Source organism: Scyliorhinus torazame, chromosome 6 (assembly GCF_047496885.1).
Source record: "Scyliorhinus torazame isolate Kashiwa2021f chromosome 6, sScyTor2.1, whole genome shotgun sequence".
Lineage (NCBI taxonomy): Eukaryota > Metazoa > Chordata > Chondrichthyes > Carcharhiniformes > Scyliorhinidae > Scyliorhinus > Scyliorhinus torazame.
In genome coordinates this window covers 228,679,877-228,705,162 of record NC_092712.1, presented here as the reverse complement: position 1 = coordinate 228,705,162, position 25,286 = coordinate 228,679,877, and the positions used below count along the sequence as shown (strand labels likewise).

Sequence of the window (25,286 nt, the reverse complement as noted above, 5' to 3'; positions counted from 1 at the left end):
TCTTTTAACTTCATTTTCCCCATTCCCTCTGAACTTCCACAGTTTTCCCAAATGGCAATAAAAGGGGGGAGAAAATAGACTTTTCAGTCTCAACCAAGAAAAAGGCAAGAACAGAAAAGTAAAAAATAAGAAAAGTAAATAAAGTTGAAGTTAGAGGAAAGAAGCAGAGGAACAGGAAGAGAGAAAGATATGGTGAGGAAAAGAAATGAATGAGAGAAAAAAAAGAGTGCAATGGAACTAAAAAAGAATAAAAATGGATACCGAGGAAGAGAAAGAACAAAACACAAGCAAAAGAATAGAGAAAAAGGAAGGAGAAAAAGAAAGCGGAAAACGAAAGGTAATGAAAGAGAGGATGAGATTTGGAGGAAGGGAGACAGAGGAAACAAAATGAAAGAGAAATATAATCGAGAAAGGGTCTTTCTTCTGCAGATTTTAGAAGCACCATTATCTTCGTATCGGGGGTTAAAGTAAAGTTGCCATAGTCTCAAGATGCCCCTTTGAGGGGGAGAGCTGACAGGTGGTGATTTAATCGGACAATCACCACACCTCAAGCAAGGGGCAAGGTTGAGAAGGTGGACCTTCATGAATAGCCTCAGCTGGTACGGGAATTGAACCCGTGCTGTTGGCCTCTCTCTGCATCACAAACCAGCTGTCTAGCCAGCCGAGCTAAACCAGCTATGATTACGATGTTGGTCGGCTCAACTTGGAATTTGAAATGGTAAGAACTGGTTTCGAAAAATTTGAAAACTACTGCCATAATATATGAAAGTGTTCTGTTCCATAGTGCTCATACTATAACCCGCTGCACCCCTTAACACCAAACCATGACCTGCTTATTTACTTACTGCCAATCTTCTTTCCTATGGATCAGAGCTTGTCCCCTTTGGGGTGTACGCATATGTGTATCAAAGAGATAGTATAAAACAAAATAAGCAAAAGCTTTATAATTTACAGAGCTACTCAATGATAGTTTTGTGATGGTAGCTTTGAGCAAATCAGGGCTCAAGATTGTAACAATATGCAATGGGCATCTCATTTGATAAATCACTCCTGACACAATGCCACTGTGCTGTGAAAACTGAGTTGTGGATGAAATAATCTTCATATCTGTGTCCATGAACATTTTTGTGACAAACCACGAATGTATTGAGCCATAGACAATTTCTCAACATGTTCGGTTGCAACATGGCCGGTAGATCACGACATGGTCCGCAGAGCATTACCATAGATCTCTGGATTATTAGGCCAGTGACCATACCACTATACCACCTAAGGATGTTGCCAAATTTGAACAGGCAGTGAAAGTGTTGCAGTGTTTGAAGTTGGTTGAATCAGGTCTTCCATGATACTCCCACAAGTGCACACTGTATTGAGGAAAAATCTTATTGTTCATTTCAAATGCCTGTATTGCCATTAGCGCACCAGGATTGAAAATTAAATGATGTGTGTTTCTGTAGGATGGATGGGTGTAACGCTGAAGTATGATCTAACCTAATCTAACCTAATAATATTTGGAACACCTTAAATCCATACAGAACTTAAAGATTTTAATCAAGATAATATTGTTCTTGATTGAAAACATGCCAGCCCTGTAGAATCTCCTGAGACCAAGGATGCAGAATATGGAATGTAATGGTAAATTGCCAAGAGCTATCACAATGCAGCATTTTCAGTAACCCATAATGTGCCTAATAACAGGCATGTTAAAAAAAGTTTGAGTAGCGACATGGGACTATTATGAAATCTTGTGTGGTAATTTTGCACAAATTGTCTTTGTGTGATTATTGTTGCAAGATGGAAAATGTAATGACACCAAAAACCCTGGGCGGGTTTCTCCGTCCCACCGTCGGGGTACTCCGTTTCGCCGGCTGGTCAATGGGGTTTCCCATTGTGGAGCAGCCCCACGCCATCGGGAAGCCCCGGGCTGCCGGCAACACGGAGAATCCCGACGGTGGAGAATTCAGCCCCCTTTGTTGTTTGTCACCCTTTAAAGGTACCAAATTCCTTTGAAATCCACATATCAACTTTCAGGTTCAAAACATTACAGTAAAAATAAAATTGTGAGCTTTTGTAAACATTCCCCCTGTCATATATTGTAACATTGTGGGAGAGCTGCAAGGCAACAGGAAAGGTTGTGGGGCAATGTTATGGGCTGTTTTTTGATGTGTTATCAGAGAGTTGATGAGGGTAATGTTGTTGTCACATAATGAAATTCCAAAAGGTGTTTTAAAGGAGCCATTTAACAGGCAAAGTTAAAGTCCATGGAATTAAAGGGACCATGGAAACATGGATACGAAGAAAACCGAGACTAATGATGAATGTTTGTTATTCAGACTGGAGGAGAGTGTAATCTGAAGGGTATACAGTGGGGGCAGTACACGGACCACAGGTTTCCTTGAGATACATTAAGGGCAGCACGGTAGCATTGTGGATAGCACAATTGCTTCACCGCTCCATGGTCCCAGGTTCGATTCCGGCTTGGGTCACTGTCTGTGCAGAGTCTGCACATCCTCCCCGTGTGTGCGTGGGTTTCCTCCGGGTGCTCCGGTTTCCTCCCACAGTCCAAAGATGTGCAGGTTAGGTGGATTGGCCATGATAAATTGCCCTTAGTGTCCAAAATTGCCGTTAGTGTCGGGTGGGGTTACTGGGTTATGGGAATAGGGTGGAGGTGTTGACCTTGGGTAGGGTGCTCTTTCAAAGAGCCGGTACAGACTCGATGGGCCGAATGGCCTCCTTCTGCACTGTAAATTCTATAATAATCTATGACCTAGACTTTGATGTACAAGCTACAATTTCAACGTTGCAAATTACCTTCAAGGGGACATAGACAGACTGGAGGAATGCACGGACACGTGGCAGGTGAAATTAATGCAGAAAAATATGAAGTGATAGATATTGGTAGAAATACTGAGGAAAGACAATATACATCAATGTGTACAATTCTAAAGGGGGTGCAGGAGCAGAGTGACCTAGTAGTATGTGCATAAATAGATGAAGCTGGCGGGCAGGCTGAGAAATAACTTTTTTTAAAAGGCATACGGTACCCTGGGCTTTATAAATAGAGATGGAATTTTCCAGCCCTTTCCGTCAGTGGGATCTTCCAGTCCTGCCAAAATCAATCCGCGATGAGGGAAGATGACCGCCTTGCCTTTTTCTCCCGGTGAGTTGCTCAACAGCCTCAAAAGTGATGAGACTGTGACCTCCCGTTATGAGGCTGCTTCCTTCCATTGCTCACAGTATCTCTCGGCATCCTCTCTCTGCGACATAGCACTAATTAATTCGGCACAAATTGACCACCCACTGCTGCCAGGAGGGTAAAGGCTGGCAGATCAACCCCGCCTTCAGCAAGGTCACTCGCTGAAGCTGACCTCACACAAACTGACCCTCAAAAGCAGCCTCCGCTAGGTTTGGGAAGATTCTGTTCATTGTGTCTAATTCTGCGATCAACTCTTTAGGAAGGGTGTGAAGGCTTTTGATTGGGTGCAGGAAAGATTTAACATATAAACATAGAAGATAGGAGCAGGAGGAGGCCATTCGGCCCTTCGAGCCTGCTCTGCCATTCGTCACGATCGTGGCTGATTATCCAACTCAATAGCTTAATTTTGCTTTCTCCCCATAACCCTTGATCCCATTCACCCTAAGTACTATATCTCGCCGCCTCTTGAATGTATTCAATGCCTTAGCCTCAACTACTTCTATGGTAATTAATTCCACAGGCTCACCATTCTTTGAAGAAATGTCTCCTCATCTCTGTCCTAAATGATGTACCCCGAATCCTCAGACTGTGACCCCTGGTTCTGGACGCACCCACCATTGGGATCATCCGACCTGCATCCACCCTATCTAGTCCTGATAGAATTTTATTAGTCTCTATGAGATCCCTGAGATTACAAGAATGTTTCCAGGATGAAGGACTTCAGTTACATTGATAAATTGGAGAAGCTGGGATTATGCCCTTTGGACAAGAGGAGATTGAGTAACTATTTGATAGAGGTTCCCAAATCAATTGCAGTCTAGAGTAGGCAGGGCCAAATTTTTCCCACTGGTGAAAGGTTCATGATAAGAGAGAACTGTTCACAGTACTCCAGGCATGGTTTTCCAGGGCTTTGTATAGCTGAAGCATACCTTCTGCCCTCGTGTATTCTAATCCTCTAGATCTAAAAGCCAGCATTCCAGTAACCTATTTGTTTTATTTTATTTGTTTGTACCTATTCATAACATTTTAATGATCAATGTACCGAAATACTCATATCTCTTTGGATCTTCACCTTTTCTACCTCTTCTCCATTTAGAAAATAGCCGGTTCTATAATCTGTAGATTCTCAGATTTGCCTACATTGAAATCCGTTTGCTTGTTTTTGCCCATTCACTTGATCTATCTCTGAGTAATTTTATGCATCGATATATACTGACAATGCTGCCTATCTTTGTGTCATCTATAAATTTAGATATGTAACTTTCTATTCCATCATCAGAGTCATTAATAAGTATTGTGATATGGTTAAGACCCCAGTTCAGATACTTGGATGCATTCAGTGGTCACATCTTATTAGTCTCTGCAAATTATCCCTACTCTCTGTCTCCTTCTGCTCAGCCAACTTCCCAACCAAGTCAATCATTTGCCTTCAATTCCATGAGTTTCAACTTTAGCTCCCAGTATCTTATGAGGGACTTTATCAAATGCCTTCTGGAAGTCCATATAAATAACACCTGAGACATCCTTCCGCCTATTACTTTAGTGTAGTGAGGGAATGTGATATGTTTGTTTCATGTTTTCTTTTGCAAGTTCTCTCTCTCATGTTAGCAGAGACAGCAATTGATTTATTCAAATGCCTTAACATTCTGCTTAAAATAGAGTGAGAGAGGAATTTGACTAATGCATCATTCATATACTAGTATCACACAGCATTGACTCAAGAGTCTTATTTTTAAAATAGGTTAATCGATCAACAGCTTTTTGCCATAGTTGATTGGGTTTTAGACAATCCATCTATCCACGTTAAATCTTTAACAAACTTGAAGCTTTCCAAAATAAATTTGGATGCACCTAAGTAAATTGAGAACTATTTGCAGTTTTATAAACCTTGAGCACCCAGCCCTGTCTGAAGGAACAATTTACATAATTTTAAGAATGTCAAACTTGATCCAGTTATACTTTAAAATAGAAAATGAAAAGGTCCAAAGTAATTCTCTGTCTGATAAGGTCCTCAGCTTTCTTATTGATGCTTCAACCAGCTATACAAATACAAGGACTGAGATTACATTTACACTAAATTAAGAAAGACTCCAGGTTAATTCCTTTAATTTATCTTGGGCTGGATACTCCCTTCGCCTTGCGACGCCAGAAATCCGAATTGCGCATCGGCAGTGAATCGGGCATCCGCACAAGTTGAGGTCTGCTTCGGGCGCCATGCTCTGGTCTCTTCGCGGCGGAAACGAGGATCACACCTCATGCTAGCGGTGGCATGCAAAACCAGCATTTGCATGTATTTAAAGGTGGTTAGTGGCTTGGACACTTCATACTCCACCCTTCTGCGATGCTCTGCCCCTCTCGGGTGGAGGTCTCGCAGGCGAAAATTACTACACGTATTTCCAAACGGGGACTGAGCGCAATATTTTGCAGGGCGAGAGCGGGAGGCTAATAAAATACTGGAAAAACGTTGAAAACTGTCGGGCTTGTTAGGGGGTGGATGCCCAGGCCGAGGACAGTACTGCGGAGCAACTTGCTGCCGAGACTGTGGATCGGGGTGGCCTGGCTCAGACCACCAATACTGCAGTCTGTCATTTAAATGCATCCCTTTAGTGCTAATTACAGGCTCCGGATGCTCCCACTGCTGCGTGCTGCCTGTGTGCTTTGAATACTCAGGTGGCTTCTGGTCATCTAGGAGACCATCCAGACTGCCCCTTTGGGCACCTTCATTTCCCCAGCTGTTTCATGAAGGGGATAAGCGTGACCAAGCCAATCAGGGGATCAGCGGAGCTCACTCCAGCCAGAGGGCACCTGCACTGTGGCCTTTCGAGCCTTCCCTGGTTCTCTGCTCCTTTCAGGGCAGAGGCCTCATTAGTGACCCTCTGGATCACCAGCTGTCTCCTCCTGGTGAGGCTGGCAGTGCTCTCTGCCACCATCAACTACACAGTATTCAGGAGGACAGGTTTGAGTCTGCAGCTCATCTTGCGGAAGAGGGTGTCCCTCCAGCCCTCATTGGCATAGAGCTGTGGGCCCAATCCAGACTCCCTCAGGGGTCAGGTCTTCTCTGAGCCATCTTGGTGGCTGCAGTGAGTGTGTGGTAAGTGGAATGCTTAAAAATAGCTCCAGCTGACAGGTTCTTTGGCGCTAACTGTGGCCCCGGCAGTTAGAATGCTCGCTGGGCCAGGAATTGCTCTGAATTCGCCCCGGCAGAGTGCTGATCCATTTGCATGATCTAACTCTCTTACCGAATAGCGCCCCCAACTGGAATGCGAATCGCATGCAGTTCACTCCGGTGCATTCTACCAACCGCGTAGCACCAAAACGGGAGCGCGACGCGGCCGGTAGGTGCTGGGAGAAGCTTCCCGGCAGCCAGTATGCCTCGCGATATCGACCCAGATCTCGCAAAGTGTGACGATCAGGATCCTGCCCACAATGTGCATGACCAAGCCTCGCGTGCTTAAGCAGATTTTAAACCCACTTATGACTCCCGGCATCAAATGGCCTCCCCATGAGGTCCCCAGCCATGCGCCATTCAGTACAGGTCCATACAACTGTGGATTAGGCGGAACGATACCTGGTTGGTCAGGGACAGGTCACGGTGGCCCTCTGGTCTCCACTGGGAACACTGGTACCTTGGTACTGCCACCCGAGCACTGCCAAGGTATCTGGGTGACACTTCAAAGCCGGCAGGAACACTGCCAGGATGGCAGTTCCAGGATGCCCAGCTGCCAGCATGGCACCGGCAAGGTTCAGGGCCTAGGGGAGCCATGCCCACGAAAGGATGGGGGGTGCAAGGCGGGTATGAAGGAGACTCCGGAAGTTTGGTGGGGGTGAAAGGGTCCGCGATCGGGTAGGGCCCGAATGGAGGCATGGAAAGGCATGAAAACGGGGACCCTCAAGTGACCCCATAGTGGAGCGTCATCACTTGAGGTCGGGGGGGTGGGTTAAATGCTCATGTGTGTGTGGGGTGACATTGCCCATGGGTGGGTTGTGTACCTACAAGCCCACGTAGGGATCAGGGCACCGATTCAAAATGGTGGCCTGGTCTCTGAGGAGTCGCTCTGGCCAACAAGTTCAGCTCCTCAGTGTTGAAAATAATTCTAAGTGCGGGCTTGACCGGGGAGAAACTCCCAGGGCTCAAAAAAGTGACTAAGTGACGTTAGATAGCCGTGGGAAACTCGCCAACAGAGCTAGTGGGAAACTCCTAGCAAAGCCCGCCACACATGACACTTAGAAACATTTCCATGTGATCGCGCTTTTAGTCTCCCAAACGGAGAATCCTGTCCTGAGTATAAAGAGAAAACAAATTGACCTGCCTTTTTTGAGTATATCCTGTTGAACCGTACCTTAATAACTATAAGGTTATAATGTTGAAAGCTGGCAATTTTTTTTTCAGATTTCGGGATTAGTAAATAAGGGGAAGGATGTCCACATTGGAGAAAAATAATTTATTCTGCTTTTGACAGCTGATATCAGCACCAAGCACACCTGGTGAGGTCAAGCCTCCCTCCAGTATGCTTCAAAAAGTTGTTAGGGCTTCAGTCTAAATGTTTTTATATTCACGCACTATCTGTTCATACAACCTCCACAATGAGACTTTCATTTTGGTACGGTGGCAGCAAACAGGACACCGCTGAGAAATACGCGGCTGGGGGAATCGGAGAATCCCGCCCCATATTTCAGTTCTGACCAGGAACATTTCAACAGTACTGTATCATAAATACTGGGTGTAGGCCAGCCAGACCTCTGAGCATGCTCTGCCATTGGTGAGCTCGATAAGTGCTGCTTATTTAATCCTAACCATTATTGCATGTCATCTAATACCCTTGCTTCCCAAAAAAGCATCTCTGTCCCTTTTAAGCACCTCAGTTAATTTTACTTCTTTGGCCTGTTGGAACAGTAGGTTAAATGCTCATCTTTATTGCATGAGCTGTAACCTGGCAGAGCAGACCAAATGATTTTAAGTTCACTTAAAGTTTGCAGGTTGTACAATAGGTGAACACTCTGTTCCCCTCTGCCAAGTTACCACCCAGACAAAGAAGGCAAAAATCTATGGCTATATGAGATTCCTTTTCACAGACATACATGTAAGACGTTTTCCCTATATTTACTTCAGATGACTTGATCTCTAATTTTAAGATTATGCGCAGATTTTTCATTCAAAGTTGTCACAGTTGGAGCTGATGTGAAACTCGCTACCGTCCAAGATCACGCTGTTAACGGGATATTACGCTGGCTGGCCAATTGATGGCCGTCCAGTGAGAAACGTGCTCTATGAAAGGCCAGAGAGGGCGGGTGCCATGAAAAGGGAGCGTGCAGGCTGATGGCTTCAATGTGCTACCTCAGGGGGACAGGCGCTGCGGAGCTATCTCCGAGAGCTGCTGACCCTTGAAAAATAAATATCAGTGAAAGCGCGATGCAAAGAGTGGCTCGGTAGCGCAGTCATACACAGTCTTGAGTCCCCAGACACATTTATTATTTTTATTTTAGCCTTGACTTTCACCCCTCCCTCGATCCAGGTTACAGTTCAAACGTAAAGGCTGCCTGGTCAGTTGACCCACCCACCAACCGTAAAAGCAGATGGGCTGTTCAATTAATTTAAACTGGCTTCTTAATTGTCGGCGGGCATGTATCCAAATCACACCCCTACCCGCCGATGAAATATTGCACAATGGCCCGATGACATCAGAAGCACTCAGCGTCTTCATGCGTGATTTTACCCACTTTCGGGTTGGGTGCAAACCCACCTGAGCAACTCAAAATTCTGGCCCACATGTCCTTTTTGGGTTTCCTTTACTAAATTGAATAGCCACTCCTTAACTACCCTACTGAATCCTTTCAGGATTCTTCAGCACCCACTGCGAGTAGCGGATTTCCCGATGCGACGGAGAATCTCAAACCGCCGATGGTGCTTCGATCCCTTGTTGGTGGCAGCATCGAGGTTCACGCCCCGCACCGGTGGGAGGATACAAGTGGGTCATTTGAAACCATTTGCATCCTATTAACGGGCTGGACACCAGATTCTCCAGGCCTCCATGATGCTCCAGCCCTCTTTGCCAGGATTAACACAGGCGGAGATTGGTGGCCGCATGGCCCTCACACAGCGGACTCGCAGTGGGTCAAGGGGATAAGTATTTAACGTAAGTGCCTCCAAAGTCCACCAGAGGGCCCCCTCCTCCACAACATAAATCCTGCCAACCCCCCCAACAGAGACCCCAACAGAACCCTCCTACCAGAAATCTACACCAAAGACCCCCCCCCCCCCCCCAGAGAGTGGGGATAAATGAGTCTTTTTCTGGATGGCAAGATGTAACTAGTGGGATGCAACAGAGTTCAGTCCTTGGGCCCCAGCTATTTATAATCTGTATTAATGACTTAGAGACAGGAATAGAAGGTTCTATAGCCAAATTTGCAGATGACACAAAAATAGGTAGGACAGTCAAGTTGCAATGAGAAAATAAGAACTTTACAAGTGGATATAGATAGGTTAGAAGAGTGGGCCAAAATGTGGCAGATGGAGTTTAACATGGATAAGTGTGAGGTCTTGCATTTTGGTCAAAAAAATGGAACGGCAACTTATTATCTAAATCGGGAGAGACTTTGGGGTGCTCCGATGCAGAGGGATCTGGGTGTCCTCGTGCATGAGTCACAGAAAAGGAGCAGGCAGGTGCAGCAGATAAGAAGGGAAGAAAATGGAATACTGATATTTATAGTAAAAGGAATTGAGTATAATGGTAAGGAAGTGTTGTTGCAACTATACAAGGCATTGGTGAGGCTGCACCTGGAGTATTGGGCACAGTTTTGGTCCCCTTATTTGAGGAAAGATGTTGTGTCATTAGAGGCAGTTCAGAGGAGGTTCACTAGATTGATTCCAGAGATGAGGGTTTGTCGTATGAGGAGAGATTGAACAGTTTAGGCCTATACCCTCTGGAGTTTAGAAGAATGAGCGGAGATCTAATTGAGGTATACATGATACTAAAAGGTATGGATAAAATAGACGTGGAGCTGATGCTTCCTCTTGTGGGCCATTCTAAAACTAGACGTCATAATCTTAGAATAAGAGGTAGCAAATTTAAAACAGGTTTGAGGAAAAACTACTTAGTTAGATAGACTTTTAGTTGGTAATGAGTTGAAGAGTTAAGGAGAACGGGCAGGATGGCGGAGTTGAGGCCAGGATGGGATCAGCCATGATCACATTGAGGGTGTCGAGGCCCAGGAGACTAAATTGCTTACTCCCACTCCTAGATTATGTGTTCCAGGGAGGAGATGCTCTGACTGATTTCGCAATCCAGTGCTTGGCCTGTAACCTTCTGGTAGCAGATGAGAAACATATCAGCCATGATAGAATGGCGGAGCAGACTCGATAGGCAAAATAGCCTAATTCTGCTCCTACATCTTATGAACTTATGAACCCAATAACTCCACCTAAACTTTTGGACACTAAAGGGCAATTTAGCATGGCCTATTCACCTAACTTGCACATCTTTGGACTGTGGGAGGAAACCCGAGCACCCAGATGAAACCCACGCAGGCACAGGAGCAAAGTGCAAACTCCACACAGACACCCCAGGCAGAAATTGAACCCAAGTCCCTAGTGCTGTGAGGCAACAGTGCTAGCCACCGTGCCACCCAAAATTAGGTGCATTCAAGCGTGAAGGGAAATTAAAATAAAAAATTCAGCCACTTGGCTGTCTGGAAGTTATTACCCTGTCAATTACAGCCTACTAAAAGTTATTTCTCTTTGAAAGTGAATAGAAGGATCTGGGGTCATTTAAAGCCTTGTGATGTGGTTTGACTTTCTGCTCACACTGCTCTTTAGCTTCCACATATGGATGACTGATGGTGCGAGTTCTCTGATATTGGGGCCTCTCTGATCGGGGTCTCTAATGGGGGTTCTCTGGTAGGGGTATCTAATGGAGGTCTCTGGTGTGGGGAGGGTTGGGTCACCCTCATGAGTGCTGTGTGGGGTGGGGGAGAGTGACCCAGCAATTCCTGTGGTGTAGGATGCCCCTACTTGTCAGCAAGGAGGACAAGGGGGAGGATGTACGTTGTGTGGGGCAGGGGGGCCAGCCGCTGTGCCTCTGTACAGGGCTGGCCGCTCAATATGGCGCATTGATTGAGGGATTCAGAATGGAAATGCTCGAACTCCCCGCCATGCATAAATTAGTACAGCAAGAGAGTAGGAATCATTCTTGAGGGCTGCTCCTAGCACCATTGCAAACCAGAGCGATTAATTTCCAGAATGGGAAAATAGTTTCCCAAACGGAGGAACCTGCCATTTTGTTTTTGAATAGCTGCATCACGTAACCCTTTAAATCTCTCTAGGCCCTTAGAATGTAATCCATATTTGTTCAATTGCTGGTCATTGCTGTACTTTTATCTCCGATATAATCCTAGTAAATTGCCTCTGAATTTTCTTCAAAGTTAATTTCCTTACTGGGTTTGATGACCCAATTTAAATGCAATATTCCAGGTGATATTACTCACATAGGCAGGACAATGGACACCAAGACTATGGACAGCACAGTAGCACAGTGCTTAGCACGGATGCTTCACAGCACCAGGGTTCTAGGTTCGATTCCCGGCTTGGGTCACTGTCTGTACAGAGTCTGCACGTTCTCCCTGTGTCTGCGTGGGTTTCCTCCGGGTGCTCCGGTTTCTTCCCACAAGTCCCGAAAGATATGCTGTTCGGTAATTTGGACATTCTGAATTCTCCCGCAGCGTACCCGAACAGATGCCGGAGTGTGACGATTAGGGGCTTTTCACAGTAACTTCATTGCAGTGTTATGTAAGCTTACTTGTGACAATAATGATTTTTATTATACGATTCTGGCACTCTCCCTGGTCCATAGAGGGGTGCAGTGCTCTGACTGTGAGATGTGGCAGGTCCTGGAGGCTTCCAGCTTCCCGGATGGCTTCATCTGCAGAAAGTGCACCCAACTAGAGGTCCTCACAGACCGCATGGTTAGGTTGGAGCAGCAGTTGGATGCACTTAGGAGAATGCAGGTGGCGGAGGTGACCTGTGGACCTGTACACCTAGGTACAGGTGCAGGCAGAGAAATGGGTGACCACCAGAAGGCGAAGGCAGTCAGTGCAGGAATCCCCTGTGGTTGTCCCCCTCTCGAACTGAAGGATAGGCAAGGGAATCTATGTGTGGAGCCAGAGGAAATGGGCGAGGTACTAAATGAATACGATGCATCAGTATTCACCAAAGAGAAGGAATTGGTGGATGTTGAGTCTGGAGAAGGGTGTGTAGATAGCCTGGGTCACATTTGAGATCCAAAAAGACGAGGTGTTGGGTGTCTTGAAAAATATTAAGGCAGTTAAGTCCCCAGGGCCTGATGGGATCTACCCCAGAATACTGAAGGAGGCTAGAGAGGAAATTGCTGAGGCCTTGACAGAAATCTTTGGATCCTTACTGTCTTCAGGTGATGTCCCAGAGGACTGGAGAATAGCCCATGTTGTCCCTTTGTTTAAGAAGGGTAGCAAGGATAATCCAGGGAACTACAGGCCGGTGAGCCTTGCGTCAGTGGTAGGGAAATTACTGGAGAGAATTCTTCGAGACAGGATCTACTCCAATTTGGAAGCAATGGACGTATTAGCGAGAGGCAGCATGGTTTTGTGAAGGGGAAGTCGTGTCTCACTAACTTGATAGAGTTTTTCGAAGACGTCACGAAGATGATTGATGCAGGTAGGACAGTGGATGTTGTCTATATGGACTTCAGTAAGGCCTTTGCCAAGGTCCCTCATGGTAGACTGGTACAAAAGGTGAAGTCACACAGGATCAGGGGTGAGCTGGCAAGATGGATACAGAACTGGCTAGGTCATAGAAGGCAGAGAGTAGCAATGGAAGGGTGCTTTTCTAATTGGAGGGCTGTGACTAGTGGTGTTCCGCAGGGATCAGTGCTGGGACCTTTGCTGTTCGTAGTATATATAAATGATTTGGAGGAAAATGTAACTGGTCTGATTAGTAAGTTTGCAGACGACACAAAGGTTGGTCGAATTGCAGATAGCGATGAGGACTGTCAGAGGATACAGCAGGATTTAGATTGTTTGGTAACTTGTGCAGAGAGATGGCAGATGGAGTTTAATCCGGACAAATGTGAGGTAATGCATTTTGGAAGGTCTAATGCAGGTAGGGAATATACAGTGAATGGTAGAACCCTCAAGAGTATTGAAAGTCAGAGGGACCTAGGTGTACAGGTCCACAGGTCACTGAAAGGGGCAACACAGGTGGAGAAGGTAGTCAAGAAGGCATACAGCATGCTTGCCTTCATTGGCCAGGGCATTGAGTATAAGAATTGGCAAGTCATGTTGCAGCTGTATAGGACCTTAGTTAGGCCACACTTGGAGTATAATGTTCAATTCTGGTCACCACACTACCAGAAGAATGTGGAGGCTTTAGAGAGGGTGCAGAAGAGATTTACCAGGATGTTGCCTGGTATGGAGGGCATTAGCTATGAGGAGCAGTTGAATAAACTCTAGTTTGTTCTCACTGGAACGACGGAGGTTGAGGGGTGACCTGATAGAGGTCTACAAAATTATGAGGGGCATAGACAGAGTGGATAGTCAGAGGCTTTCCCCAGGGTAGAGGGGTCAATTACTAGGGGGCATAGGTTTAAGGTGCGAGGGGCAAGGTTTAGAGGAGATGTACGAGGCAGGTTCTTTTTTTTTTGAAATTTTTTATTTAAAACAGATTTGTAACATTTACAGAAAAAAAAAGAAGGCCATATACAAAAGCCTTAACATATTGAAAACGAACAGTGGGAAAGAATAAACATATTAATAAGGCACTTCCCTATCAACTGTTTGCCTATGTCCTTTAGTTCAAGTCCAGCTTCTTTTAATAAAAGTCCATTCCTTGTCAAAGCAAGCTAGGTTAACAGACCGCCGCCACTGTACAGCACTGAAGAAACTAAGTGCCCGTTAGTTCAAGTCCAGCTTCTTCTCTTTAATGAAGGCCCAAACCTATTCTGGTGTCTCGAAGTAGTAATGGAGTTCCTCAAACGTAACCCAAAGCTTCGCAGGAGACAGCATTCCAAACCTCACCTGCTTTTTGTAGAGGGCTGCCTTTACCTTGATGAATCCTGCACGCCCCTTGGCCAGCTCCGTTCCCAAGTCCTGGTAGATGCGCACCTCGCAGTTCTCCCATCTGCTGCTCCTCTCCGCCTTGGCCCATCCGCCAGCACACGTTCCCGGTCAGCAAGCCGGTGAAAGCGAACCACCAAGGCCCTCGGTCGGTCGCCCGTCCTGGGCTTCCTTGCAGGGGCTCTATGCGCCCTATCCAACTCCAGGGGTTCGAGAGAAGGCCTCCAGTCCCATCAGCGCCCCGAGCATACCCATCGCGTATGCACTCGCATCCGATCCCTCTCAGCCCTCGGGGAGGTCAACGATCCTCAAGTTCTGCCTCCTGGCTCTGTTCCCCAGCTCTTCAAGCTGCTCCTGCATCCTCCTCTGGCGGGAGTTCAGCTCCTCCACCTCTTGCTCCAGCTCCGTTACTGTGTCCGTCTGGCTGGAGAGCTTCACCTCAACCTCCCTTGGCGCCTTCTCTTGGACCGCTTGCCCCTCGACCATTCGGTCCATCACCGCCCTCATCGGATCCAACGTGTCCCTCTTCAGTTCGGTGAAGCAGTTCCTAAAAAACTCCATCTGTTGCTCCCTTGGCCAGTGGGCCTCTGCTCCCTGGTCCCTGCCGACCGCCATGCTTCGCCGCCCGGTCTGGGGTCACCGCTGCTCCTGCTTCGATCTTTGCCGCTCCACTCGACCACTTCTGGTCCAACTGTCCATACCCCGGGGGGAAAACCTCTTCCTTTTGTCTCCTCCACCGATTCAGGTCGTCAGGTCCAGAAAAAATCCTGTGAAACAGGTCCGTTTGCCCATCGCGGGCGGGAGCGATCCGACCTGCGACCTGCTTCCTCGAGGGTGCCACCGGATGTCACAAGGCAGGTTTTTTTACACAGAGGGTAGTGGGCGCCTGGAACTCGCTGCCGGAGAGGTGGTGGAAGTAGGGACGATAGTGACATTTAAGGGGTATCTTGACAAATACATGAATAGGATGGGAATAGAGGGATACGGACCCAGGAAGTGTAGAAGATTTTAGTTTAGACGGGCAGCATAGTCGGCACAGGCTTGGAGGGCCGAAGGGTCTGTTCCTGTGCTGTACTTTTCTTTGTTCTTTGTTCATAGCAATATCTTTCTGTCCAGCCCAGATCGTGTCCTGCTCCGGGAGGTCCTCCTTAAATGTACTTCGCTGGGCCTTCTTTGGGAGGCTCCATCTTCTTCTTCCATCTGGCCGTATCCATTCCAAAGAGTTTAGGTCCAAGAGGCAAATTACATGTGCTGCCAGTTTCAGTTGTCTCTCCAACACAATGTCCCACAGGCACCTCTAGCCAGTTGGTAAAAGTTGCTCAACTTAGGTGCCCCCCCCCCCCCCAAGACGGCACGGTGGCGCAGTGGTTAGCACTGCTGCCTCACGGCGCAAAGGATCCGGGTTCAATCCCGGCCCCGAGTCACTGTCCTTGTGGAGTTTGCACATTCTCCCCGTGGGTCTCACCCCCACAACCCAAAGATGTGCAGGGGAGGTGGGCTGGCCACGCAAAATTGTCCCTTAATTGGAAATGTTTTTTAAAAATGCTACGACCCCTTTGATGTTCCCTTCCATCTCTTGCTGCTGTAGATTTCAACTATAATTTGATATTTGACTAGAACCCTTTATATTCTAATATTCTTCTAACAAAGACACAAAGTTGAACATTTTAATCAACATTGTACTTCTAAACTAACTTTTAATTACTCGAGGAGGTAGACCATTAAATTCTGTTGTTAATTCAGTGCTTCCCCATTTAGCTTCAGCAGTGTTTAATGTTAGTGTATCTGCTGCTGAACAAAATCCCCACAAACCAATCCTCCTTCCAACAATTCAAATTCATGAGGCGGGATTTTGTCCATTTTTCTACTGTCACTAAGTTGATGGGGCTTTTACCATAGCATCCATGCTTATTTTTATGGTTAATACTGCCTTCCAGCATCACTTTGTCATTGCTGAAAAAGTCTATCCTGATAAGATGGCATATTCAAATGAGACAAAAAAATTCTGAGATGTTTTGCATTCATTTTTTCATCTTTATCAACTTAAAACATTATGCACTATGCCTGCTCACAACTGGTATCTAGGATTTTATGCCCTGTGTTTCTGTCCATTGGTCATCCCTGTACTGAATACAATCAATGCAGAAGTAGTCAGTGGGGATCAATACAGCGTGCATTTCTTCTTTAATATGAAAGGCAACAAAATCTGTACTTCAAGGCTCGTTGGCCCTTTTACCCTACTTGGGGCATTGGATTCACGGAATTAAACATTTCCATCCTGCCTAGAGACAGGTAAGATTACTGACCTGTTGTCAGCAGCAACTCTTGCCTCTTCTCTCCGTCTCACTCCACGTCTTGAGTATAAAAATCAAGGCTGACACTCCAATAATAGAATCCCGAAAGTGTAGAAGGAGGCCATTCAGCCCATCGAGTTTTCACAGACCCTCCAAAAGAGCAGCCAACCTAGGCCCATTCCCCCACCCTATCCCCATAACCCCACCTAACATTTGGACACCACGGTAAAAAATACCATAGCAAATCCACCTAATCTGCACATCTTTAGACTGTGGGAGGAAACCGGAGCACCAGGATGACAAGGTGGGAATCCAACCCAAGTTTCTGGCGCTGTGAGGCAGAAGTGCTAAACACTGTGCCATAGTGCAGTACTGCACTCTCAGGTGGGCATAAAAGATCCTATGGTACAAATTAGAAGAACAGGGGAGTTTATCCTTAGTGCTCTGGTCAATATTTATCGCTCGATCACCATCTGGATTATCTGGTCGCTGACACTTGCTTTGCACAAAATAGCTGCCTATACTTCAGAAGTGCTTAATTGGATGTAAAGCACATTGGGAAATCCAGCGGTTGTGAAAGCCACTTTATAATTGCATGCTTTTTGTTCCTGTCTCTTTCTCCCAACTGATGCTGCCAGTTCACCTGAGTATTTCCCAAATTTTCAGGGGGTTTTCTTTCATTATTCATCACGCTAGTTATGTCTCCTTTCATGCTGAAGCAAAACTAAACATTGAAAGGCTTCCAAACTTTGGACCTTGAGGCTGGGGACAGTGGCAGCACAACCCCGCCCGCGGGTTTCCTGGCGACGTGGGGTGGTTACAATGGGGAACCCCATTTACCAGCAGCGGGAAGATGGAATCCCGCAGCTAGAGAATGACACGTAGCTGAGAAACATGCAGCTGGGGAAGTGGAGAATTCCGCCCAGTATGTTGATTTTTTTTTTTAATAAACATTTTATTGAGGTATTTATGGTTTTACAACAACAAAATAAACAATGTACATGAAAATATAAACATAGTGCAAAAGCCGTTTTTCTCCCTTACAGGTCCCACCTTTACTAACCCCCTACTCTAAACTAAGCTAACCCCCCCCCCCCTCTCTACTGACGGTTAATTTTCCCCAAAGAAGTCGACGAACAGCTGCCACCTCCGGGCGAACCCTAACATTGACCCTCTCAAAGCGAACTTGATTTTCTCCAAACAGAGAAAGCTAGCCATGTCAGTTAGCCAGGACACCGTCATCAGGGGTTTTGGGTCCCTCCAAGCTAACCGTATCCGTCTCCGGGCGACCAGGGAAGCAAAGGCTAGAACGTCTGCCTCTTTCTCCACCTGGATTCCCGGATCTTCCAACACTCCGAAATCGCCACCTCTGGATTCGGTGCCACCCTTGTTTTCAATACCTTGGACATGACATCCGCAAACCCCTGCCAGACTCCCCAAAGCTTTGGGCATGCCCAGAACATATGGACAGGGCTCGCTGACCCTCCCACACCTTGCGCACCTATCTACTACCCCAAAGAACCTGCTCATCTGGGCCACTGTCATGTGGGCCCGGTGAACGATCTTAAATTGTATCAGGCTGAGCCTGGCACATGTTGAGCACACGTCCGCCCAGAGACCACCCTCTCTCTCTTCCTAACTCCTCTTCCCACTTGCGTTTCAATTCCTCGGTCTGCGTCTCCTCTGACCCCATGAGTTCCTTGTAAATGTCAGAAACCCTCCCTTCTCCCACCCACACTCTGGAAACTACCCTGTCCTGCAAGCCCCTTGGTGATAGGAACGGGAGGGTGAGACCTGCCTGTGTAGGAAGTCCTGCACCTGCAGGTACCTAAACTCCCCTCGCCAATCCAAATTTCTCCACCAGCTACCTCAGGCTAGAAAAGCTCCCCTCCATAAACATATCTCCCATCCTCTCAATCCCTGCTCCCTGCCATCCAGCCTTCCCGGGGCAAACCGGTGTTTATTACAGATTGGAGACCACACCGAAGCTCCCTCCGCTCCTACATGCCTCGTCCATTGCCCCCAGACCCTCAGGGCTGCCACTATCACGGGACTGGTGGAGTACAGTGCCGGCGGGAATGGCAGAGGCGCTGTTAACAACACCCCCAAACTGGTGCCCTTGCATGATGCCGCCTCCACATGCTCCCATACCGACCCTCCCCCCATCATCCACTTCCTGATCATGGCTATATTCGCCGCCCAATAATAATTACTAAAGATTGGCCTCCCCCCAGCTCCGCTCAAGCATCCCCTTTTTTACTCACGGGGTCTTACCCACCCATACAAAGCCAGTGATCACCTTATTGACCCGTTTAAACACAAACAGGAATCTCGGGAGGACCGTCATTTTCACTGTCTGCACCCTCCCACCTAGTGACAACGGAAGCGCGTCCCATCTTCGAAAATCGTCCTTCATTTGGTCTACTAATCGGGCCAAATTTAACTTGTGTAGCCGTTCCCATTCCTGTGCCACCTGGATGTCTAGGTATCGAAAGCTTCCCCCTACCACCCTAAACGGCAGCTCCCCCAATCGCCACTCCTGCCCCCTTTCCTGGACCGCAAACATCTCACTTTTCCCTATATTTAGTCTACACCCCAAAAAACAGCCAAATTCCCCCAGAATCCTCATAATTTCTTTCATCCCCTCCAGTGGGTCCGAAACATACAGGAGCAGGTCGTCTGCGTCAAGCGAGACTCTGTGTTCCACTCCTCCTCCTCCCCCCCCCCCCCCCCCCCGGCCCAGCCCTTTCCAGCCCCTTGAGGCTCTCAGTGCAATTGCCAGCGGCTCTATGGATAACGCGAACAGCAGTGGGGAGAGGGGGATTCCCTGTCTCGTCCCCCGATGCAGCCTGAAATAGTCCGATGTTGACTGTTCTTCCGTACGCTCGCAACAGGAGCCTGAAACAACAGCCTGACCCAGTCAATAAAGCCCCGCCCAAATCACCCCAGTACCTCCCACAGATATTCCCATTCCACCCGATCAAAAGCCTTCTCTGCGTCCATTGCGACCACTACCTCCACATCCCTACCTTCTGGGGGCATCATAATCACACTTAACAACCTTCCTACATTGGCCGCCAACTGCCTACCCTTAACAAATCCGGTCTGGTCCTCCCTAATCACGTCCGTAACACAGTCTTCACTCCTAGAGGACAAGATTTTGGCCAGCAGTTTGGTGTCCACATTTAGTAGCGATACCCGGGTCCTTGTCCCGCTTCAGGATCAATGAGATAGTAGCCTGCGACATCGTTAGAGGAAGCACCCCACGTTCCCTTGCCTCATGGAATGTCCTCATCAACAGTGACCCCAATATCCCAGAGAACTTTTTATAGAACTCCACTGGGTACCCGTCCAGCCTGGGGCTTTACCCGACTGCATGGCCTTCAGTCCCTCTGCTATTTCCTCCAACCCGATCGGGGGCCCCAGTCCTTCTACCAACCCCCCGTCCACCTTCGGGAAATTCAGCCCCCCTAAAAAGTGCTTCATCCCCTCCGGCCCAGCTGGGGGTTCCGACTCATACAACCTACTGTAAAACTCCTTGAACGCCTTATTAACCCCTGCTGAATCTCCGACCAGGTTCCCGTCCCTGTCCTTTACTTTCCCTATCTCCCTGGCTGCGTCCCTCTTTCTAAGCTGCTGTGCAAGCAATCTGCTGGCCTTCTCCCATGTTCATAGGTCACCCCCGTCGCCTTCCTCAGCTGCTTCACCGCCCTCCCTGTAGTTAATATGCCAAACTCTGCCTGTAGCCTCCGTCGCTCCCTTAGAACCCCTGCCTCTGGGGTCTCCTCATACCTCCTGTCGATCTGCAATATCTCCTTTATCAGCCGGTCCATCTCTACTCTGTCTGCCTTCTCCCTGTGAGCACTTATCGAGATTAACTCCCCTCTGACCACCGCCTTCAATGCCTCCCAGACCACCACAGTCGAAACTTCACCCGTGTCGTTGACTTCCAGGTAGTTCTTAATACATTTCCTCAGACGCCAGCACACCTCCTCATCAGCTAAAAGTCCCACGTCCAGCCCCCAGTGCGGGTGCTGGCTACTCTCCTTGCTAACCTGTAGGTCAACCCAGTGCGGGGCATGGTCTGAGATTGTGATCGCAGAATACACCGTGTCCACTGCGCCCTTCAGTAGAGCCCTACTCAGAATAAAGAAATCAATCCGGGAGTACACTTTATGCACATGTGAGTAGCAGGAGAATTCCTTCACTCTCGGCTGCCCAAATCTCCATGGGTCCTTCCCCCCCCTCTCTATACCCCCCATCTGCTCTATGAACCCCTTTGGCTCCTTCGCCATTGCTGGCACCCTGCCCGTCCTTGAGCTCAACCGGTCTAACCCAGGGTCGATAACTGTGTTATAGTCCCCTACCATGAACAACGTGTGCGAATCCAGGTCCGGGATCTTCCCCAACATCCTCTTTATAAACTCCACATCATCCCAATTTGGCGCGTACACATTCACTAGTACCACCGGCAACCCCTCCAGCTTCCCACTGATCATAAATGTACCGATCTCCCACATCCACAACTATTCTTCCCGCTTCAATAGCACTCGCTTATTAATCAGGATCGCGACCCCTCTAGTCTTCGAGTCCAGCCCTGAGTGAAAACCTGTCCAACCCATCCCTTCCTTAATCTAATCTGATCAGCTACTCGAAGGTCCGTCTCCTGTAACATTACCACGTCCGCCTTCAGTCCCCTCAAATGCGCGAATACGCGTGCCCTCCTGACCGGCCCATTTAGCCCTCTCACATTCCATGTGATCAGCCTAGTTGGGGGCTCTCCGCCCCCCCCCCCCTCCCCCTTTGCCGATCAGCCATCACCTTTCTTGGGCCAGTCTCCAGCCCGCACCCCACGCATCCGCCGGCCCGCCCTCAGTCAGCCTCCACCCCCGACCTTTCTGTCCCTTAGCAAGCGTCCCTCCCCGTCAGCAGAACATTCCCCCCCCCTAGTATAACAGTACTATGTAAACCAACCCCTTCACCAAGCATAACATCTGCTCACCCCCCACTACGCCTCCGTGAGCTAGCCCGCCCAGCTAGCTTGGTGACCCCCGCCCATGGTGCCAGACATATTACCACCTATTGTTCCCTCCCCCCGCTTGGACACACACATTCAAAAGAAAAACAATCCCAACACAATTGCCCGAAAAAACCCCACGAGAAACAAAGAAAGGATCAAACGGAAGATCCAACATCTAACAATCACACCTCCATCAGTGCAAATGTAAACTTTAACTCACTCAGCTCTGCAACAGGCCCCAAATCAATACAGAAGGCATTACAGATAGCATCCAAAAAACAAGAAACTTTTTTAACATGAGCGCTGCAGCAAAGTTCAAAGACCTCAGTCCACCACCAGTCCTTTCCTTCTATCGAAGTCCATCGCTTCCTCGGGCGACTCAAAATAAAAATGTTGCTCCTCATACGTGAACCAAAGACGGGCCGGATACAGCAGCCCAAACTTCACCTTTTTCTTAAAAAGAGTCGACTTTATCTGATTGAACCCCACTCTTCTCCTGGCTACATCCGCACTCAGATACTGATAGATCCATAGGATACTGTTCTCCCATTTACATCTCCATGTCTGCCTGGCTCACCGTAAAATACACTCCTTGTCCAAGTACCTGTGGAATCTCATTACCATTGCCCTCGGGGGGGGGGGGGGTGTCTCCCACTCGCGTCTTCCTCGCTAGCGCTCTGTGAGCCCTGTCCACCTCCAAGGGTCGGGAGAACATCCCATCCCCCAGTAACTTCTTGAACATGCCCGCTATGTATGCTCCAGCGTCCGCTCCTTCGGACCCCTCCGGGTGACCCACGATTCTCAAGTTCTGCCGGTGGGATCTATTCTCTAGGTCCTCCACCTTCTCCAGGAGCCTTTTCTGCTGGTCTCTCAGCATCCCCACCTCCAACTCCACCGCAGTTTGATGTTCCTCCTGCTCAGCCAGCGCCTTCTCTACTTTCTGGATCGCCCGGTCTTGGGCATCCAGTCTATGTTCCAGCTGCGCAATCAATTCTTTAATTCGGTCCAAGCATTCCTGTTTCTGCTTGGCGAAGCCCTCCTGAATAAACTGCACCAGCTGCTCCATCGACCGCTGGGTCGACAAGCCAGGACTCCAGTCATCCGCCAAGCTTTCTCCTGCTTCAGCCCAAGCCTTCTCTGTTCGTCTATTTCTTTCTTTGCGAGCACTTCTAGTCTGCCTCTCCATGCACTGATGTGGGAATCCACTCCACAATTGCCTCCACCATCAATTTACCGAATCAAGTCCGACAAAAAATCGGGGGAAAAGGTCCAAAGGTCCGACCCGAGCGGGAGCCACCAAATGTGCGTCATAGCCGTCACCGGAAGTCCAGTATGTTCATTTTGAGCATATGATCATCTAAAGGGGACCACCAGGGGCTGGTTTAGCACAGGGGCTAAACAGCTGGCTTGTAATGCAGAACAAGGCCAGCAGCACGGGTTAAATTCCCATATCGGCCTCCCTGAATAGGCGCCGGAATGTCGCTACTAGGGCTTTTCACAGTAACTTCATTGAAGCCTACTTGTGACAATAAGCGATTATTAATTATTATTATTATTATTACTGCTAAAGTGCTTGAATAATGGGCTATTTCATACAAAAAGAAATGAAGACAATGACAGATCAATTGGGAACTAAAATACTGTACAATTAAGGAGGAGCTGAATCCATGGATAAAACCCCGAGAAAAGCAAAGCATCACCTGTATACTAAAAATAACACTCATTTGAAATACCCAGGTTTTGCATTCGAACATGCCGAAAATAGAGAAGTATTTGCAGCTTAATATCATGCTTGGAAAAGCTCATTTGTCGGAGAGTTGTTCTAACAAATACATGTCGACTGCTGTGTGTTTACGTCTCTACTGAGAGGATATAATATTTAACAGTATTCAGTCCAAGAGGAGTTCTGACCTGACCTGTGGTTTCACAGCTGAGTCATGGAGCCTGTGGTGTATGGAATGGTGGGAGCAGCCAACAGTCTTGCATTAGACCAACCATGTAGAAAAGCAATGGTAGTGAACAAGACTACTAAGCCAGCAAATCATTTTCAAGCTCTAAATAATAGAAAGAAAGTGTATTCGTGCTTCGAATGCTGCCCTGATCTCCATTCTTCCAGCACCTTGCAGGTTGAGGTCAGATGCACTTCGAATGAATCAAATTTGGAGTTGAACGGAATGAAAGGAGTGAATGTGCATTAAATTTAGCCTTTGGGTTTCTTTCAGCCTTTATTTAGGGGTGATGGGGAGGTCACATGACCCCATCACCTCTGGTCAGTATTCCAAGAAACATTTTTGTTGATGGCACAAACTACTGAATAACGTGAAGAATTACTTGCTACTCTTTATTTTTTAAAAAACACACCCGAGACTGTTCCATTGAGCAGCACGGCAACACAGTGGTTAGTACTGTTGTATCACAGCACCAGGGACCTGGGTTCGATTCCCGGCTTGGGTCACTGTCTGTGCCGAGTCTGCACGTTCTCCCCGTGTGTGCGTGGGTTTCCTCCGGATGCTCCGGACTCCCACAAGTCCCAAAAGACGTGCTTGTTAGGTGAATTGGATATTCGGAATACTCCCTTTGTGTACCCGAACAGGTGCCCGACTGTGGTGACTAGGGTATTTTCACAGGCAGTGTTAATGTAAGTCTACTTGTGACAATAATAAAGATAATTATTATAAGTAAACTGGTATGAGAAAAGGTGTTGCATTTCGATATGCTTTAATTTAATAAAGGTCAGCTGCTCTCAGGCAAGCTTCAAAACATTGATAAATGGAAAATGTTAAATCAATTTTTGCCGACTGTTAAATAAGGTTATTTGTTTGATTAAGCTGTAGTGGAACCCCTCTTAACAAGATGGAAGGTGAAGTGACGAGAACATTTTTTCCAATCTTTATTTTGTTTATCCAGATACTACTTCAGGGCAAAAATCCAGGGATCGGATGGGAATATGCCTTGCCAAAATCGTTGACTGAGAATAAAACAGCTCCAAAACACAATTACACATGGGCTATTGTTCGTTCTGAATGCTCAGCTTCGTGTGGAGGAGGTAATGTTTCCATGTACAATCACGCAACCTGAATTTACAAAATTCTGAGATGGACCTTTCCCATCATCAGTTAGTGGAAGATGTGACTTGTGCATCTTCCTGTTGAAAGGAACAGTTGTTAATCTATTACTTCAGAATAAGTGGGATTAGCTGTTGGCTTCAAGGCTGCGCAGATGAAAAGGAAAAAGGCTGAATAAACAGGGTGGGATTTCTGACTTTAAGTAGGTAGCCCTAAGAACAATGGACACATGTTTCAGCTTATTCAACAATATCCTTTGAATTTTCCCTTGTTATTTTGGGTGTTTCATCCACTGCTTCCTTCCCTTGGAAATAAGCACATTTTGACTTTGTTTCACTGCATTTTAAAAGATATGGCGATTGGGTTAGATGGGTAGAGTGCAAGTCTGGAGCATAGATACTGACATAAACCAGTTGGGCCAAATGGCCTATTTCTGTATCTAAATTCTGTGTTATTCTATTCTTATCTGTTTGTCGACACACCTGGAACTCTTTACCATACCAAGACTACACTCTGCTTAATAGTTCAAGAGGTTGATATGCAATGTACTTATTCTGTTTTAAAATGTGTTTCAACATTGTAATTACAACTTATTTTGCTGCATAATCCATTACATTTCTACCCCTCTT

The 25,286-nt window shown here is 47.3% G+C and overlaps 1 protein-coding gene across 1 annotated transcript in view; it reads left to right on the top strand.

Moving 5' to 3' along the window:
• The window catches only part of adamts16 (ADAM metallopeptidase with thrombospondin type 1 motif, 16), a 359,351-nt gene that overhangs the window by 220,477 nt on the left and 113,588 nt on the right, over positions 1–25,286 (top strand). The window contains exon 17 of the mRNA XM_072509492.1: positions 24,500–24,638. Within this exon, the coding sequence (XP_072365593.1) occupies positions 24,500–24,638 (139 nt within the window). The remainder of the gene's footprint in view (positions 1–24,499; positions 24,639–25,286) is intronic.